Here is an 18,451-nt window from a genome sequence, read left to right on the forward strand (position 1 = left end):
CTGTACCTTCTGCGCCAGGAAAATTGGAATAATCATTGTCCCAAAACTACCCCCTGAAACAGGAAAGTATAGCTCATTCAAAGGGAAAGAATAAAGCAACAGAAGCTTTCTCTGAAAGAGATCTGATGGTGGGTTTACTCAACAGAGACTTTAAAACAACAGCTTTAAGGATGCTCAAAGAACTAAAGAAAGATGTGGAGAAAATTGAAAAAAAAAATGATGTATAAACAAAACAGAAATATCAATAAAGAGATAGAAAACCTAAAAAGAAAACAATTCTGGAGCTGTGAAAACTACAATAATTGAAGTGAAAATTTCACTAGAGGAATTCAAGGGTAGGTATGAGCAGGTGAAAGAAAGAATAGGTGAACTTGAGGATAGGATGATGGAATTCCTGAGTCTAGGGAACAGAAAGAAAAAAGATTAAAGAAAAGCAAACAGAACCTAAAGGACCTTGAGGACACCATGAAGTGAACCAACATAGGCAACATGCCTACCAAAAGGGGGAGAGAGAAAGCTGAAGAAATGATGGCTGAAGACTTCCCAAATGGGATGTAAGACGTAAACGTCAAAGAAGCGCTTTGAGCTCCAGGGATGCTGAACTCAGAGACCCACACTGAGACACATTATCAACAAACATTTGAAAGACAGACTCTTGAAAGCAGCAAGAAAGAAGTGAATTGTCAGTTCTAGGGATTCCCCAGTTAGAGTATCAGCAGATTTCTTATCAGACACTTTAGAGGACCGAAGGCAGTAGGTGCTAAAGAGAAAGAGACAGAGACAGAGAGTGCTAAATGGAAACGAAACACACAGCAAAACTGTTCTTCAAAAGTGAGGGAGAAATTACAACATTCTCAGCTAAAGAAAAGCTAAGGGAGCACGTTACCCCTGCCCTGCCCTGCAAGAAATGCTCAAGATGACCCTGGAAGTGGAATGAAAAGACACTAGACAGTAACTCAAGACAAATGAAAAAATAAAGACCTCGATAATGGCACATAGAGAGGCAGTTACAGAAGGTCCCATAATCGTAAACAGTGGGAGGTAATTCCACTTTTGGTTTCTCATATGACTTAGGACACGACTACCTTTTGAAAGATTAGGGGTGTCATTTTGGCTTGTCACTCCACACTTGGTCTTTGACATAATTTAAGAGACTAATGCATTTAAAAGAATTAGTACTTTCTGGTTTTGGACACATGGGCTTCCCAGGCAGCACTAGTGATAAAGAACCTGTCTGCCAGGGCAGGAGATGTAAGAGACCCAGGTTTGATCCCTGGGTCAGGAAGATCCCCTGGAGGAGGAAATGGCAACCCACTCCAGTATTCTTGTCTGGAGAATCCCATGGACAGAGGGGCCTGGTGGGCTGCAGTCCATAGTGTTGTGAAGAGTCAGGACTGAAGAGACTTGAGCACACACATGCAGGTCTAGTTTTGTAACATCAGCAAGGGAAAGAGGTGAGGATAGAGCTGAAAAGGAGCAGAGTTCTTATGTTGCTAAGGTTAACGTGGCATGAATTCAATCAGTGCTATAACTTTAAGATGTTCAATGCAACAAAGATAATAGCTATAGAAAACCAAAACAGAACAAGCAAGAAAGGAATTTAAACGTTTCACCACAGAAAATCAGCTAAACACAAAAGAATACAGAGGGCACAAAAGCTATAAGGCAAAAGAAACAGCAAATGACAGAGGTAAGTATTAGTATTTCTTATCAGTTGACACAGGTTTGAGCTCTGGGTTGGGAAGATCCCCTGGAGAAGGAAATGGCAACCCACTGCAGTCTTCTTGCCTGGAAAATCCCGTGGACAGAGGAGCTTGGTGGGCTACAGACCAAAGGGTCACAAAGAGTCAGACACGACTGAACATGCATGCAAATGCAATTAGTAGTTAATTTAAAGAAAAATGGATTAGACTGTCCAATCAAAAGACAGAAACTGGCAGAATGGATAAAAACAGAGAATGTAACTGTATACCATCTACAAGAGACTCGCTTGAGATCAAAAGACACAAAGGGAAGATATTCCATAGAGATGGTAACCGAGAGCAAGCAGCGGTGGCTGTACCATTATCAGACAAACAGGCTTTAAGTCTGAAAAGATTACAAGAGATAAAGGACATTATATATTCGTAAAAGGTTAGTACAACAAGATGATAAAATGATCCTAAATGTCTGTACATCTAATAACAGACCATCAAGATATAAGAAGCAAAAACTGACAGAATTGAAGAGAGAAATATTGAGTTCATATTGGGTAGTTCAGTTCAGTTGCTCAGTCGTGTCCAACTCTTTACGACCCCATGAACTGCAGCACGCCAGGCCTCCCTGTCCATCACCAACTCCTGGAGTTCACCCAAACCCAAGTCCATTTAGTCGGTGATGCCATCCAACCATCGCATCCTCTATCGTCCCCTTCTCCTCCAGCCTTCAATCTTTCCCAGCATCAGGGTCTTTTCAAATGAGTCAGTTCTTCACATCAGGTGGCCAAAGTATTGGAGTTTCAGCTTCAGCATCAGTTCTTCAAATGAACATTCGTGGGTGAGATCTTATAGAAAAACTTATATGAACTTTTTTCGCTAACCAATAGCCCTACAGTAATAGTTGGACATATCAATACTCCAGTGTCAGTAACAGAACATCCAGATGATGATAAGAAAGGAAATAGAGGACTTAACTAGATAACATGGGTGTGTCTTTTATTATAATGCTTTATGCTATACAGATATATTTTATATCTCTTGTTTTCCAATGTGTGAGGTCTCATAATGATCAAGGATCTGAGTCAACCAACAGGGAGGTGTTGATGAGCCTTGAGTCCTGCTCTATAAGAAGCATAACTGAAAGGGAGGCAGAGGCCTGAGGCTGGGGTTCCAGCGGGGATCCCAATTGGGGCAGGGTTCCTGCTCTCTGTGGCTTTGATATAGCAGAGCTGGTTTCTAACCCCTGGGACAGGAGCTGGGCATGTGGTGTCCCTGCCATCAGAGCCACTGCCAGAAGAGCCTGGAAGGACAGTCTCAGGACCTGAGCGGAGGGGTCAGCCTGGGACGGGGCTCCCGGGGGTGGGTGGCCTCCAGACCCGGGGAGAGGGGCTCAGGGAGGCCAGTCCTCTGCTGTCAGGATGCAGTGTCCAAGGCCCCGCAGGAAGAGCATGGCATGTGGCATATACTTTCCGTTTCCACGTTTTTTTCTTGTGAGTTGGGGAGAAGAGGCAGGCGGGGTGAGGACAAGCTGGCACAGGCCTCAGGATCCAGGTGGATGAGAAACCTGCTGCCCACTGACCCCCCAGGGAGCCCCCACTTCCTGGGGCATCACCAGTGACGAGTGATGGAGCGTGATGAGTGATCCAGATCCGAGGAGGGGGCTTCACACCCCCAGAAAAGTTCCAGAGGATTATAGCCCAAGACTGTGTAAACGGGAGGCTGTGCACCCAGCACGGTTGTTGGGGCGCCCACTGAATGCTTTCTGTCAACCCCAGAGGCAGTGGGAAGTGGCGTTAAAGCAACCACTGACATGCAGTTCTCCTCCTGAACCCTTTGCTCGCCCTGCACGCTGGGCTCTCACCCCTTGCTGTCTGCATTTGGCCACCAGGTACGTCAAGACCTATCTGCTGCCTGACAGATCGTCCCAGGGAAAACGCAAGACTGGCGTCCAGAAGAACACGGTGGAGCCGACCTTTCAGGAGACCTTGAAGGTACTTGCTGGGCAAACGCTCCTGGGCAGAGTGTCCTCATCCTGGGCTGGGTTTCTGGGGCCAGAGTCCAGCCAGTGGTTCCTCCAAACTCTTGAGTCAGTTAAACGTAAGTGCAGACACTGAAACATTCCGGCAGGGCTCTGTCAATCAGTGGCAAGTGGTAGAAAATAAATTTCAGCCTTTGTACAGAAAAAGTGCTGAGTCTGATGGACCAGTGCATGGCTTTGGATTAATGATTTTCGAGACAATGGTGAAAAGGAAATAGGCTGCCTTGCTGTTTCTAAAGGAGAAGGCAATGGCACCCCACCCTAGTACCCTTACCTGGAAAATCCCATGGATGGAGGAGCCTGGTAGGCTACAGTCCTTGAGGCTGCAAAGAGTCGGACATGACTGAGCCACTTCACTTCAGTTTCTAAAATTGGTCTGTTCTGTTGGATTTTTATGACTATCAGAGAGGTATCGTCAAACCAGGGGCCCTGTAAATGAAACTGCTGAGTTAGTATCCTTGTGAAAGTACTTCTTTGTCATAGTATCTGGCAGACCCGGGTCTCTTCTTTTATGAAGCTCTAATCCTTTGGCCACTTGATGCGAAGAGCTGATTCATTGGAAATACCCCTGATGCTGGGAAAGATTGAAGGCAGGAGGAGTAGGGGACGACAGAGGATGAGATGGCTGGATGGCATCACCGAGTCAATGGACCTCAGTTTGACCAAGCTCCAGGAGACAGTGAAGGACAGGGAAGCCTGGTGTGCTGCAGTCTATGGGGTTGCAAGGAGTTGGACCAACAACAACTTAAAAAAAAAATTTCTGGAAGAATTGTTCAGGTTTCCATTTTCTTTGGCGCTAAGAATTGTGACTGGTGGCTTAGGGCAGAGACCAGGGAGCGACCACCTCCCACTGGGATACAGGGAGGAGAATTGCAGGTGATGTCTAGTGAGTGTAGATAGCAGACAGGCGTGGGAGGCCTTGAGCTGGAAGGACAGTCCAGATGCACAGAGATGTACCCACTGAAGGCTAGTCAGCCCAGGGATTCCATGCGTCAAGCCTGAAAAAAGAGAAGACTTTGTTTGCCTTCTTTGGCGAGTAGGGGCATTTGTGAACTCCCAGCCAGGGGCCATCTGGGCAGCTGGCACAAGGGTCCTACTTGGGACATGAAAATAGCCATTGTTTTCTGTGCCCTTGCTGTGACCAAGTGCTTTAGGTACCCTCTGAGCCATGTGTTGGCATCCTCACTTAGCAATGGGGAAGTTGAAGCTTAAAGAGTCCTTAAAAGTACACCCAGGACCTAGGATAGACAGGCAGTCCTTCACAAAATTTACATTCATAAGGACTACCCAAGGAATTGCTTTTAAAAGCAGATTGGAGAAGGAAATGGCAACCCACTGCAGTATTCTTGCCTGGAGAATCCCATGAACAGAGGAGAGTGGCGGGCTACAGTCCATGGGATCGCAAGAGTCGGACACAGGACTTAGCAGCTTTCTTTTCCTTTGTGATTCAGTAAGTGTGGGTGGGGCCTGAGGTGCTACTGGTCTGGGACACTCCTCCAGTAGCAAATCACTGACCCTGGTCTTCACGTGGCTTTGCTCACGTAACAGAATTTTGAAAAGCTCTGTGCTACCTTACCTCACACATTGTGAGCTTACATATAAAATTACTCATCATAGGTTTAAGGTGCTTTATACTGAACAGAGGCAGACAAATATCTCATTTTATGAAATGAGACAAAGATGAGCATTGACTATAGTTTAGATAAATATTATATACTTTGATTTTTAAAGTTTTCACTACCTTAGTTAAAGGGCACCCAGAATCTCAACTCGGTGTACAATGAATATGTTATCCAGTGGATTGTGAGTATCTTGGTTATCCTATAAAGCTTCCCAGATACATTGAGAAGAACCGATCTTTATTCTAAATGTAGAACATCCCAACATGGACCCAGCTTTAGGCTTTCATAGAAATCATACATAAAATGGAAAAGATGGGCCAATGAAGAAGCCGAGCAATCATGAACAGTGTGTTGGAAACCAGGATTTCAGACCCCTTAGTTCGGCTCCCTGGAGGTCACATCCCTGGGGCAGGGGGCGGGAGTATGATACCAAGCTTCACCAGTTTTGAGGAACGTGCATGTGAAGGTTGAGGATCTGAAAGTGGACTCTCAGTTTTCTAGGCACAGCACTCCTTGGAGAGACTTCCTGTGCTCCACGGGGTGTGGGCGCTCCCCAGGAAGACCACTCAGTGGGGGCCGGGGAAGGGTGAACAGTGACACTCTATCTGACCTTAACCCTCTTTCTCTGGGGTCAGTGACACGTACCCCGTGGAGACGAGCAAGCCAGAGTCTGCTGGCCCCGCCTCCTGGGCCTTGCCGGCAGTGGAAAGCAGGTCTTGCTTTGCACTGTGGCCTCAGTCAGCCAAAGGGAGTCGTCCTGTTTTGTCAGGAAGGGCCCACCAGTCAGGGAGCCCCTGAAGAGCAGCAAGGGGTCAAGGAAGGCTGCCCAGCGTGCAGAGCTGCCCTGAGGCGGGCAGACCCGGGGGACTAAAAGCTTTGCTCCCCGAAGCACCTGGCTCTGAGAGGGCACAGATGCTGCTGCGTGGTAGACTGTTGGTCTGGACTGCACTCGCGGGGCTTGTAGCCATGAAGAAAATAACCAGATTAATTAGGAGTTTAAAGATAGAGTATGGAACGAGGGGCAGTGTTGGAAACAGACGAAAAGTTGTCCGGGAGCTGTGAGCCCAGGCTCACTGTCTCTGCCTGCCTCCACAGTACCAGGTGGAGCTGGCCCAGCTGGCCAGCCGGCAGCTGCAAGTGTCTGTGTGGCATCTGGGCGTGCTCACCCGGAGGGTGTTTCTTGGAGAAGTGATCATCCCTCTGGCCACGTGGGATTTCGAAGACAGAGAATCACAGTCCTTCCGCTGGTATCCGCTCCGGGCCAAGGTGAGCTTGAAGGCCTCCCTGATGGCTCAGATGGTAAAGAATCCGCCTGCAATGCAGGAGATGCAGGTTTGACCCCTGGGTAGGGAAGATCCCCCGGAGAAGGGCATGGCAACCCACTCCAGTTCTTGCCTTGAGAATCCCATGGACAGAGGAGCCTGGAGGGCTACAGTCCATGGGGTTCAGACACAACTTAGCAACTAAGCACAGCCCCCACCCCCAGCACGAGAACCAAACTGACTTGTCAAAGGGATCCCAGAAGAGAATCCCAGAAGATCCCTGGGAGCTGGGGCCCCTGCCTGCCTGTGACCCTGCAGTGGGAGCTTCAGCCTGGCTCCCTGGTTGGGGGGTGGGCTGGAGTCTCACCTGCTCAGCTGTGTTCCAAATAGCCCCACCCTCAGTGGGGTCCAGACACCAGCAGAGATCAGGCTGGGGGTTCAGGTCCTGGTGACGGCCTGGTAGGTCCACACACTTCCCAGATTTCGGGGCCACCGGGTATCAGCTGAGGAGGCTTGACCTTCTTGAGCTAGAGTGCCCCCCAGACCTGCGGGGCTGTCACGTGCTGTGCCTCCACCCCAAGCAAGCAGTAAGAGATGAGGATGGCCAGACCCGTGTCCTCAGGAAGGCCGGCAGGGGCCGCAGGTCAGCTCAGCCGGGAGGGTGAGAGGCCAGGGAGAAAGGGCTGCACTTCTTGGGGCGGCTGCTTTGCCCACGTTTCTGAGCCAAGATCACGGACAGGGAGAGAGCACGGATGAGAAAGAGGGGACGTGTGCTCTGCCACCTCCTAGGAGGTGGCAGCAGGGTGTGGGGCCACATGAGAGTCTGGCAGGGCCTTTACGAGGGCTGGGCCGGGCCCAGGTGGCCTTGTCCCTGTTTTCCCCGCCAGAGGCCCCAGGGGCTGTTTTTTAGGATGCTTCTGCTTAGAAGTGGGCTTCCCTGGTGACTCAGATGGTAAAAAACAGACCAAAAAAACCCTGCCTGCAATACAGGAGACCCAGGTTCGATCTCTGGGTCAGGAAGATTCCCCCAGAGAAGGGAATGGCAACCCACTCTAGTGTTCTTGCCTGGAGAATTCCAGGGACAGAGGAACCTGGAGGGCTACAGTCCATGGGGTCACAGAGAGTCGGACAGGAAGCACCTCTGCTTAGAAGCAGCCCTGGTTTCTGGCCTCTATGGTGTTAAGCCCAGGCCTGGCAGGGTCCCACCCTCCTTCCCATCTCTCTTCTCTTGTGGGGTCTGCACAACTCGCCCTCAGTCCCCCTCCAGTGCCCTGTGCTTGCTCTTCTCAGAACCTTAGTTTATCCTCAGGCCACCTGTTGGAATCTCTAAGGTCAGCCCAGGACAGCGCTTAAATCCCTGCTCCTCCTTGAAGGCTCTCCCGATTTTCCCTGCCAGATAGGGTCTACGTGCCCCCCCACCCACCCTCCAGCTCCCTCTCGAGCGTCCCCGTCCTGTCTTCTTCCCCCGGGATCTTATTCAGGTTGAGGCAGGCCGCAGCCAAGGCTGGTCATCTCTTTGATAAGCAGGCAAGGAGCCGAGATCCCCAGACTCAGCGGCGTCCCTCCTAATCCTGGCTGATAGTGACTCTCCACACTGGATTGGGGCGGGGGTCTGCTCACAGGCCCACCCTTTCAGCCCTGCCAGGAGGGAACCATGGGGTTGACAAAGATTTCTGGAAGTTGAGGGTGGAGGCTGGTCCCTGCTGGGGGGCCGGAATGAATCTAGACGCTTCCCTTCCCCTCCCCAAACCTCTCCACTCACTCACTCGCCAGGTGGGAGGCTGGGGCACCTCCTGCCCCTGTTCCTGGGCTCTCCCAGGCCTGCAGAGGCTTTGCCGGGATGGGGTGGGCAGGGGGAGTTGGAAGAGGACACTTATGGTCAGTGCTGAGACAATGAGAGGAGTCCAGAAGGTTCTGGGGGCTGGGGAGTTCTGCCTCTGAGCTCTGTCTCATATCCCGCAGGGAGAGAAATCCGAAGACAGCCTTCCCACCAATAACGGAGAACTCGCAGTCCGGGCCAAGCTGGTCCTCCCTGCAGGGCCCAGAGAGCTCCAGGAGGCTCCAGAAGGTGGGTGGCGTCCTGCCTGCAAGCATCTGTCCTTCCCTATCACTGTCCCCGAGCCTGGGGCAGCAGATGGCCTGAGAGGCTGCAGCCTTTCCTTTCTGCTGCCCACTGAGCCCGTGTTCCAGGAATGCCCACCAAATCCGCGAAGCCCAGCCTGCTTCTCTGGACCCCTCAACTTAGAAGGGAAATCAGTGACCAAAATCAAGCGTGTGATGCCCACTCGACGGGCTCTTACGACGCCTGCCTGGGGGCTTTCTCCCAGGCGGCTGGCTCGCACGCTGTCTGACCGGAGAACAGTCCTCTGTGTGGACTGACACCTGCGTTATGGTCCAGTTCGCCTCCAGCTCCAGGCTGAAGTGCCTGCCAGGCTCCCAGTGACCGGCTCCCTGCTCCCACGCCATGTGGGCAGCGGCTGCTCAGAAGGGAGGAGGGGTCAAGGTCCTCAGCTTCACGAGGTGGAACTGACTCAGATAACGGGGGCACAGGAAAGCAGTGAGGTGGAGAGGAAGCAGTTCCACATTGTTAGCAATGTTGTTATCAGCTGCTAAGACATGCGACCCCGTGGACTGGAGCACAGCAGGCTTCCCTGTTAGTGATCTCCTCTTGGATAGAAGAGGGACTTCTACTGCCCACGCTTGCAGGGCCCCCAGCAAACCAGTAGCTCACACCCTGTGGTCATCGCAGCCCCCGGACAGAGGTCTCTTCCCCAGCCCACTGGCTAAAGCTCCTGCGTCCTCCTCTCCTTGGCTCTTCATGCCTCTTGGCAGCTGCCGGGTGCCTGGGTTTTGAATCCTTCCCTGATGGTGCAGCAGTAGGCAGCATGTGAGCAGGGCCAGGGGAGCCCCGCGTGCTGGACGTGTGCTCTCTTGCTCGGGAGACCTGGGGGCTATTAACACATCCTCTGGTTAAGCTACCAGTTTGAGGGGATGGCCTTGCATGCTGTAGAAGTCGGGTTGATGGTAAATGCCAGCTTTCCTTCCAGGGACGGGGGACGAGCCATCACAGAACGGTCAGCTCTGTTTATTAGTGCTGGGAGCCAAGAATCTACCTGTGCGGTCAGATGGCACCTTAAACTCATTTGTTAAGGGGTAGGTACTCCATTGTAATCAATCATTATTTATTGATGACCATTACACATACAGGCAGGGCTTCCCTGGTAAAGAATCTGCCTGTGATGCAGGAGACCCAGGTGCAATCCCTGGGTCGGGAAGATCCCCTGGAGAAGGGAACGGCTACCCACTCCAGTATTCTTGCCTGGAGAATCCCATGGATAGAGGAGCCTGGTGGGCTATAGTCCACGGGGTTGCAAAGAGTCAGACACAACTGAGCAACTAACTCTTCCGCTTTCATTACACATATGGCATCATCCCTGTAAGGGGACACCAAGTGTAAGTCACTTTAAACTTGTCTTAGTTTAGCTTTCCTATGAAAACCCAACATAATGTGTGTTAAAGACTAGTTTCTGAGAATTCATGGGACTCAGGCATGCTGAAGCTAGATTTGGAATACATTTTAAACTAAACCCAAAGCTTATCAGTCCTTACTGTGACACCAGTGATGGCACCGGGGACTGAGGGGACCATGGAGAAAGCAATATGGTTAGTAAATGTCAATTTAGCTCGACACTGACATCTCCTCTTGGATTAACAGTCAGATGGATGACTCTCCTGTCTCATTCTCTCTCATTCACTACGGGTTTAACGGTGTCTCCAAAAGTAAAGCAAACACAGTTAATAATTATATAGAATTGTTAAATCCCCAGTCAGTGACATAATGGAAGAATGACGGCTTACCTTGTCTAGATAGAACTGGGTTCTAAGCCTGCTACTTATCTGTACGGCCTTGAGCAAGCGACTGACTTAGCCCTCCTGGATTTCTTTTGTCTGAGAACAGGGTTAAAAGAGATAATGTGTGTACAGAGTGCTGCTCCCTGTGTAGCAGGTCTGACGAGCCTAGTGGTGGTCACACCAAGGAGGCAGATTAAGACTAGGGCCTCGTGGCCTAGAATCCCAAAGCACCCTTAATCCTTGGAGCAGAATTCAACCCTGAAAAGTTGGAACATCCTAGTGAGAGATCACAGAGCCAGGTCTCAAAATTCCCATGCTCGCTCCTCGCTTACAATTTTTGTTCTGCGGTGGGTTTATGAGCACTTTCTGAGCACTTGGTCTCACCAAAGAGCAAGTACCAACAGGGTGTGGGGGCGCGTGGTGGGCTGAGCTTACAGGTTGTGAATCTGTCCCTGTGCAGCTGTCTGACTCTGCCAGACCAGCAGAGGTTGAGACTCAAGTCCCCCGTCCTGAAGAAGCAGGCCTGTCCCCAGTGGAAGCATTCCTTCGTTTTCAAAGGCGTCACCCCTTCGAAGCTGAGGCAGTCCAGCCTAGAACTGACCGTTTGGGACCAGGCCACCTTCGGGGTGAACGACCGCTTCCTGGGAGGTGCCAGACTTGGTTCAAGTAAGTCTGTCTGATCTTTAGAGACCGTCCTAACATTCATACCATTAAAAACAGTGTCTCCATGGTGGCAGGAGACTTAACTGGCTCCGAAACTGCCTGTTGGTTTGGTTACTAAGTCATGTCCGACTCTTGCAACCCCATGGACTGTAGCCCACCAGGCTCCTCCGTCCGCTGGCTTCTACAGGCAAGAGTACTGGAGCGGGTTGCCACTTCCTTACCCACCATAAATGGCAGTTAGTCTAGTTTCCACAACTGAGCGGTAATACAGCAAAGTATTTCAACGATTTAAATCGGATTTAGATCTGCTAAAGAAACAAAAAATTATAGGTCTCAAAATGGGCTGGGTACAGCCTTTGCTTTTGTTTCTGGCGTCAAGGATTATTTTCTTAAAGGAGAATATCTTCTTAACCCAAACAAACGGTGATTCAGAAACGATCTCATTAACGGAGGGACTAGAGGGCGATGCTTCTCAGTCTCGCTCAGCAAGTGCTGGCTTTTCCTGGGGGCAGCAAGGCTCCCAAAACGCTGCAACTACCAGGATATCCAGACACACTCCCAAGGCCTCTGAGACCACTGGGGAGAAACCAGACTCATGGTTCAATTAGCCTTAGAACTGAACCCTGTCCACGGCACCCTCTTCTCACGGAGGGCAACTCCTCTCTGCGAGCTAGCCTGGCCGTCTGCCTGTCCACAGCCACAGTGATATATTAAGGCCTTCGACCCCCTTCTTTCTGGAAGAAACAACCCAAAGCTGTCCTCTCCTCACTTCCAAACTGCAGGGAAGAAGCCCCAGGCTTTTGGAGGCCTGTCGGCCCCTGGGGAGGACACCTGAGCATGTCCACACCTGCTGTTAGGGGGTGGGTCCTCCCCCTTACTCACCCGAAGGGCACGTTTTCATCTGGTCTGAAGTTGCAGAGAAAAAGTACTTTCCACTTTGCTGAGAAGGGCCGGTGGGCATCCCCCAGCTGCCATCACCAACCTGTAGCCCCATCACTAACCTGTCCCTTTGCTCACACAGAGGACCTGCCGGGCGGCGCACACACAAGCTCACAGGCAAAGCTCCAGTGGCAGAAAGTTCTTTCCAGCCCTAACCTATGGACAGACATGACCCTCATCCTGCACTGACTGCTGTTCAAGTGCTGTGGGGCTGGGTGTGGACACGCGCTGGGCAGGGGTCCCTCAGGAGTGTGAAGCTGCCCGTCTGTAGCCAGCCCACCACTGAGACGTTCTTCCAGACCCTTCTGTGTGTATTTAAGTTAAACAGCTCAATCATCGATGTTACTGAGTCTCAGGTTGGTTGTCTGCTTTGAGAGATGTACAAAATGAACAAATTTCAATAAATGTTCACCAGGTACCCTGGTCCCCCTGCGCTTAGCAAACAGTGAAATTATGTCTTTCAAAGAGGAAAGAACATGGTGAATATTTAATTCCTCCCCCCTTGGCTGTGGAAAACTGTTTCTGGAGGTGGTCAGCTGACCCCATGGGAGTCATTTTGGCCAGGTAAGGGTCACCCAAGGGATGGCGGCCTCTCAGCGCAGCTGCCGGGCTGTGCAGACGGCCGGTCGGAGAAAGGACAGAACAGAGTGTGGACAGGAAGGCTGGGAATGAGCAGACAGCTACCGGCTCTTCGTGGATGTGCTTGGGAGCTGAGGAGGTCAGAGCAGGTTCTGCTTGTGGAAGGACTGAGATCCTGACCAGGTCAGAAGGGCCCTCATGGCTGGCGTCTGAATTATCAGAACAGCCTGTGTGTCTTTTGCAAATAAGCAGCTCTGATAGAAAATTCAAATGCGTGCATAGTCAATTACACACACAAAGAACACTAAAAGCAAAACCAAAAAAAAAAAAAGTCATTTCCCAGATAGGAAGCCAGCAGTCGACCAGCCTCCTTACTGCCCTCAGGTCATGTCAGATTCAGGGCCGTGGTTTTTAATATGTAATTCTTTTATTATTCTGTAAAAGGTAACAAAATATACAGAATGAAACTTTCCCTTTTTTAAACTAATGTTACAAACCCATGTTATCGCTTACATATAAATACTATGCTCTAGAGCTGATCATTATTTAGGTGTGTGAGTCCAACAATGTAGCCCTCTACCTGTTAAGCAAAAAAAAAAAAAAGAATTATCCAGAGTACAGTATCCAGCATTGTTTATCCTGAGGGATCGAATGATCACAGGATTTCGTCAACTGAACTGAAGGCCTGGAGGAAGGAAATGGTGCGCGAGCGTAAGGGAGTGCGTCAAACTTCTCACACTTCAAAAAACAAATATACAGAGGTGGATCCTTCATAGAAATCAAGAGGAAAATCAATTTCGGCTAATTTCAGATAGAAAAAAAGTATGGCACAGAATATAAGCCACGATGTGGTTTTAATTATACTGAATCTCGTATCACACATGCCAGCATGGAGGAGTTAGTTATTTCAAACTTTACAGGCATCTTTCCTTAATTGATTTCGTCCTGCTCCAAGCAAAAAAAAAAAAAAACCGGAAGTGATTCAATAAAAATAAGAATCAGGCCTGTTTGGCACTATGATACAATTGGGAAAAATAAACCAGGGAAACTGTTGCCAGTCCCAGCCCCAGAACATTCCCACTGAAGCAACTGCTCTCTTGGTGAAGCACCCAGAGCAGGGAGAGGATGGCGGCCGGAGGGCTGGGGGCGGCGCGGGGCGGCGGGGGCCGGCCGCCGCGCAGAGCCGAGGATCGGCCCCTCACATGGCCTCGAACTCGTCGATGCGCTGCTTGGTGTTGCCTTGCCGGATCTGCCGCAGCGTCTTGTACTTGTCCCGGCCTTGCCTCATGTTCTCGTTGTGGATGATGTCGTTGTGGGTCCGCTTGTTCTCGTCTCTGGCCTGGGACAGCTCATTGGTCAGAGTCTGCAACGGGAAGTGGCCCAGTCAGCTCGAGTGGCCCGCGGTCAGCCCAATGACCCTCCCGGGCGTCCCGCCCCCCCGCCGTCCCCCCGGCCCTCACCATCAGCTGCCGCTGCACGCGCTCGTTCTTCTCGGCCTCGGTGATGCGCTTCTCCTCGTTGCGGTCATCCAGGATGCCCTCGCTGGACAGCTCGGCGCTCAGCTCCGTGCCTTCCTCCTGCGGGCCCTCGTGCACGTGGTAGTTCACCGGCTCGTACACCGGCGGCGGCGGCGGCGGCGGCGCGGTCATCACCAGGTGCAGCTCCTCCCGGGTCTTCACCAGGTCATCCTGGGCTTCTTTGGCCTTTGGAAGCAGGTTGAGAGGCAGGTGAGAACTTTCACAGAGAACCTCGGGCTTGAGTCCTTAAGAACCACCTTTTAACTGAAGGCCCACTGTCCGTGCGGAGAGCAAGATCCTGCACCCTCCCTTCCCCTGCCGGCTGCATGCGGCGGTCTGCAGCAGCGCCAAGCGGAGGGCCAGGCTCTGGCTGACCTGGTGGCCAGTCCACTGTTTGTGCAGCCGCCCCCGGGTCTGAAGACCAGGGTCAACTGCACCGAGAAAAGGTAGACACTTTTCTAAGTACTGTAACTTCTTTACAGTCCCTGTATATGCTTATTGTTTATATTTTTGAAAAAAATATGATGAAGCTCTCCAGCCACTGAACGGTTTTTGATGTTGCATTTTACCTTCTCCGGTGGCTGGGTGGGCGTTGCCTATCAAGCTCCTCCCTGCCTGTCAGCACGTGGCTCACACCCATTCTCACCTCATAATCCTTCCAGCAGCTTGGGGCTGGGGGGGCGGGGGCACTGCACCACCATCCTGACCCTGGAGATGTGCCTAAGTTTGTACCTGTTTTGTAACCCACTTCTCTCATTTAATACTTGAGCACTTTCTTAAAAAACCCAAGGACCAGAATCTTCTGCACACAACTGTGGTTGGGGGATGGGGTGAAGGTCCGTGCAGAGGGGGCCACCGCAGGTGAGGAAGGGCTGGTGAGGGGGGAGGAGCCCCGCAGCCTGGCAGACGTCTACCCTCCGAACTCGATGGCAGCCCCCCTCCCCCCAAGGCACAGTGCAGTCTGGGGGAGACAGGAGGGATGTGGTTCTATTACAGCCGCAACCAACTAAACCTCTTGGGGGGTGGGGGCGCAGCACAAGCCAGGTGTTGCTCGTCCTGGCTCTGCAACGGGGAACCGAGCCTCAGAGGTGAGGCCGCCCACCCATCGCACAGGAAGGAGTAGCCAGAGCTGGACTGGCGGGGGCTGGAGACCTCCAGGGTGCAGGTCTTTCCCCGCACCACGGGGATGCACGTTCCCAGCGGCAGAAGGGGACTCTGGCCGTCCTGGGGCATCCTCGTAATCTGACTTAAAGCTAGTTCCTGACGGGGCATCCTGAGCCCGGAGGGCGCGGTCCCCGCTGACCCCCGCCCCGCGGCCCCCCACTGGCCGCCCACCCTGCGCCCTCGCCGGCGCCCCGTAGTCCCCCACTGGCCCCGCGCCCCTGCCGGCGCCCCGTGCTCACCCGGAGCTGCCACTCCTCCACCTCGTTCTCCTTGCGCCGCCGCGCCTCCTCCAAGAGGGCGATTTTGGCAGTGTATTCGGCGAGCTCCGTGGCCTGGGGAAGGAACGGAAGCCCAGATTATTTCTGGAATGGTTTCAGCACACCACTCGTGAAGGAAGGGTCACATTTTGGGAGGCAGTGCCCCATCCCTGGCCGGCGGGGTCCATCGCCCACTGTGTCTGAGGCTGCGACTCGCCGGGGCTGCCGCGTCCACTCTCCTCCGCCCGAGGCCAGCCACTGCGGGGCTCCCTCCCCACCGGCCACCTTACACCCTCAGATTACTTTACAGCCCCGCCGCCGTAATGTACAAACGATCATCAGGCAGGCGTCACTCTGCCAGTCCCCAGGGGCAGCCTCCCTGTAACTCAGCACGAGGCCGGCGGCTCCTACCAGCTGCTCCTGGCTCTTGATCTGGTCGGCCGCCTGCCTCTCCAGCTCCTCCTTGGCGCGCAGCGCGGCCAGGCGGTCAGCCTCCAGGCGCCCCGCCTCCTCCTGGGCCCTCTTCCTCTCCTCCTCCAGCTTCAGCGCTCTCTGGATCTGGTCGGAGAGCTCTAGAGAGCGCAGAACCAGAGCCGCTTGAGGTGCGGCCGGGGACCCCTCAAGTCCTGCCCCAATTTCCCCCCAGGGGACAGGATGGAACCCGGGCAGGAATCACCCCTATGCTGTGGAGTAGGGGACCGGGTTTGGGGCCGCTCCTCCCAAAGACCCTGCGGAGAGCACTGGGCAACTGGTTCCTCGGGGCTCAGAGGACCACATACATCCCCAGGGTGAGGACACCTCCCACCCCACTCCAGGCTGGCTGAACCCTCGCCCAGCTGCTCTCATCAAGACTGCTCGCTATCAGGACTGCTTGCGCGGCTTTCGACTTAGAAGGTGGGCCGTGCAGCACGGCTTGGGTGAGCTTGGCAGAGCCTTCGCGAACCTCCGCATCCTCATCAGGAACAGGGGGATAATTCAAACGTCATCCCACCAGACCCCGGGGAAATTTAAAGAGATTACGTCCAGAAGCATTTGGCACAGAACCCACAGAACTAGCTTCTAATCCAAATAACCACTTTACCATGTCTCTTCTGCAAGTCTCTACTTTGGATGTGAGCTTAACGGAGAGAGGTCCCTATGGGTTGCCTGTGTGCCCACTATCCGACCCTCCCATCACAACCGGACCAGAGCCCCTCCTCCCAGGAGGCCCCACCCACCTTTCTCAGCCTTCCTGGTTTTTTCCTCGTAGTCCTGAAGCCTGAGCATCAGCTCCTCCTTCTCACGCATCATCTGCTCTTTTTCTCTCTCCACGGTTTCTCTCCTCTTCTTCTCGGTTTCCAACTGCTGCCTGTTTCCAGGAGGGGAAGGTAAGCATGGTGTCCACACAGCAGCCTGCTCGTCCCAGCCCCAGGCCTGTCCACCAGGCAGAGGACACTGGTGACAGCACGGACCTCAGGTGCCCTGAGGGCTCCCCGCCTCCGGGGCCCAAACACCGGGAGCCGCCAGCCCCCACCCCACCATTCTGCCCCGCCCCCTCTCCATCGCCCCGCCCCCTTTCCCATCGCCCCGCCCCTCACCATTCTGCCCCGCCCCCTCTCCCGTCGCCCCACCCCCTCACCGCTCCAGCTGCTTCTGGTGCTTCTCCTCCCGGGCCTGGGCCTTCATCTGCTGCACCTCAATGGTGTCGGGCTTCCGGCGGCGCATGTACAGCTCATGGTTCCCCATGCAGAGCTGCAGGATCCGCTTGTTAATCCGCAGGCGGGGGGCGTAGAACACAAAGTCCTGCAGGACAGAGCAGGGCGGACTCTGACTCGGGGACGCCAGGCCTCTGGTTTGCTTCTCCCACACCCGACCCCACCCAGTTCTAGATTTCTCGTGTAAAAGGTGAGAGGGAGGGAAAGCCGCTGACCCCAGCAACGGGGTGGGGCGGTGGGGGCGGGCGTCCTCTGTGCTGGGGGGCGAGCATCCTCCAGGACAAGCAGAGGGACCGTGTGTGGTCAGTGCACATCCGTGTGTGCACTCACCAGAACCCCACGGCTGGACCAGCGGCTGACCTTGAGGCTGACATCCTCGTCTGACGTCTCCAGCCCCCAGTGGCCCCATCTCTGATTCGTGCCTGGACAGCGTAACTTCTATTTGAGTTTCCGTCTCCTCCACCTCAACCTTTCACTTACCACCACTGCCAGCACACCGACTGAGGCATTGCCGGAACTTCAGTGCCAGCTGGGCAGCTCCAGGACCCCATATAAATGTCCTGGCGCACGTGCAGGCCTTCGGGCTGACCCCCCCTTTCCCTCAGCTGCCCTCTCACCCGAAGCAGGCCTCCGTAGTACCCCCTCCTCGGCCTGTTGTGTCCAATCCCACATGCCAGCGGCCACAGCACCCCCAGCTCGCTTCTCCTCCTCCATGGCTGTCACTTAGGTGCCCATTGCAGCCAAGGGGAGACATCGGCCACGGGGGCTGCCAGCGCCTCACCCTGCTGGCCTGTCCTCTATCTTCCACCCCGGGATAGCCTCTTGGGAGCGCTGGGCCATGTTCGCTCACCTCTACCTTGCTGGGACCAAACCCATGCTCTGTGTGGACACCTACTTGCCGGGCGACAGTTCACGTGGCCCTGCCATGTCTGACCCCATGACCCTGGGCAAGTTCCTCCGCCACTCAGAGAGCCTCAGGGTCTTCAGCTGTACAATCAGTGGCTTTGTTGTCAGGACTGAGTCACAAAATTTTCCTGGGGACTGAGAAAGGCGTCTGGCACAGTGAAAGCTGGCTGATACAAGAAACGCCTGTCTCAGACTTTGGGCTGCCTTATGACACCATTACTGGAAAGCCTTCTTGAAAATAACAGAAATCACAGCAACCAA

General features: G+C 53.2%; 2 protein-coding genes across 6 annotated transcripts in view; one reads left to right on the plus strand and one right to left on the minus strand.

The window, feature by feature from the left end:
* SYTL3 (synaptotagmin like 3) overlaps nucleotides 1–13,635 on the plus strand; it is a 94,169-nt gene extending 80,534 nt beyond the window's left edge. For 2 of the 3 annotated variants that reach the window (XM_040238905.1, XM_040238906.1), the window contains exons 11-17: nucleotides 3,586–3,688; nucleotides 6,453–6,623; nucleotides 8,582–8,687; nucleotides 9,667–9,772; nucleotides 10,932–11,137; nucleotides 11,594–11,596; nucleotides 12,156–13,635. In XM_040238905.1, coding sequence (XP_040094839.1) covers nucleotides 3,586–3,688; nucleotides 6,453–6,623; nucleotides 8,582–8,687; nucleotides 9,667–9,772; nucleotides 10,932–11,137; nucleotides 11,594–11,596; nucleotides 12,156–12,262 — 802 coding nt within the window. In that variant the 3' untranslated portion in view covers nucleotides 12,263–13,635. The remainder of the gene's footprint in view (nucleotides 1–3,585; nucleotides 3,689–6,452; nucleotides 6,624–8,581; nucleotides 8,688–9,666; nucleotides 9,773–10,931; nucleotides 11,138–11,593; nucleotides 11,597–12,155) is intronic. The other variant, XM_040238907.1, reaches the window with a different exon arrangement.
* Nucleotides 13,061–18,451, minus strand: part of EZR (ezrin) — a 46,161-nt gene continuing 40,770 nt past the window's right edge. For all 3 annotated transcript variants that reach the window (XM_040238909.1, XM_040238908.1, XM_040238910.1), the window contains exons 9-14: nucleotides 17,209–17,372; nucleotides 16,808–16,938; nucleotides 16,002–16,162; nucleotides 15,573–15,665; nucleotides 14,113–14,355; nucleotides 13,061–14,015 (exon numbers count right to left, since the gene is read on the minus strand). In XM_040238909.1, the coding sequence (XP_040094843.1) occupies nucleotides 13,851–14,015; nucleotides 14,113–14,355; nucleotides 15,573–15,665; nucleotides 16,002–16,162; nucleotides 16,808–16,938; nucleotides 17,209–17,372 (957 nt within the window). In that variant the 3' untranslated portion in view covers nucleotides 13,061–13,850. The remainder of the gene's footprint in view (nucleotides 14,016–14,112; nucleotides 14,356–15,572; nucleotides 15,666–16,001; nucleotides 16,163–16,807; nucleotides 16,939–17,208; nucleotides 17,373–18,451) is intronic.

This window comes from Oryx dammah, unplaced genomic scaffold (assembly GCF_014754425.2).
Source record: "Oryx dammah isolate SB20612 unplaced genomic scaffold, SCBI_Odam_1.1 HiC_scaffold_4, whole genome shotgun sequence".
Lineage (NCBI taxonomy): Eukaryota > Metazoa > Chordata > Mammalia > Artiodactyla > Bovidae > Oryx > Oryx dammah.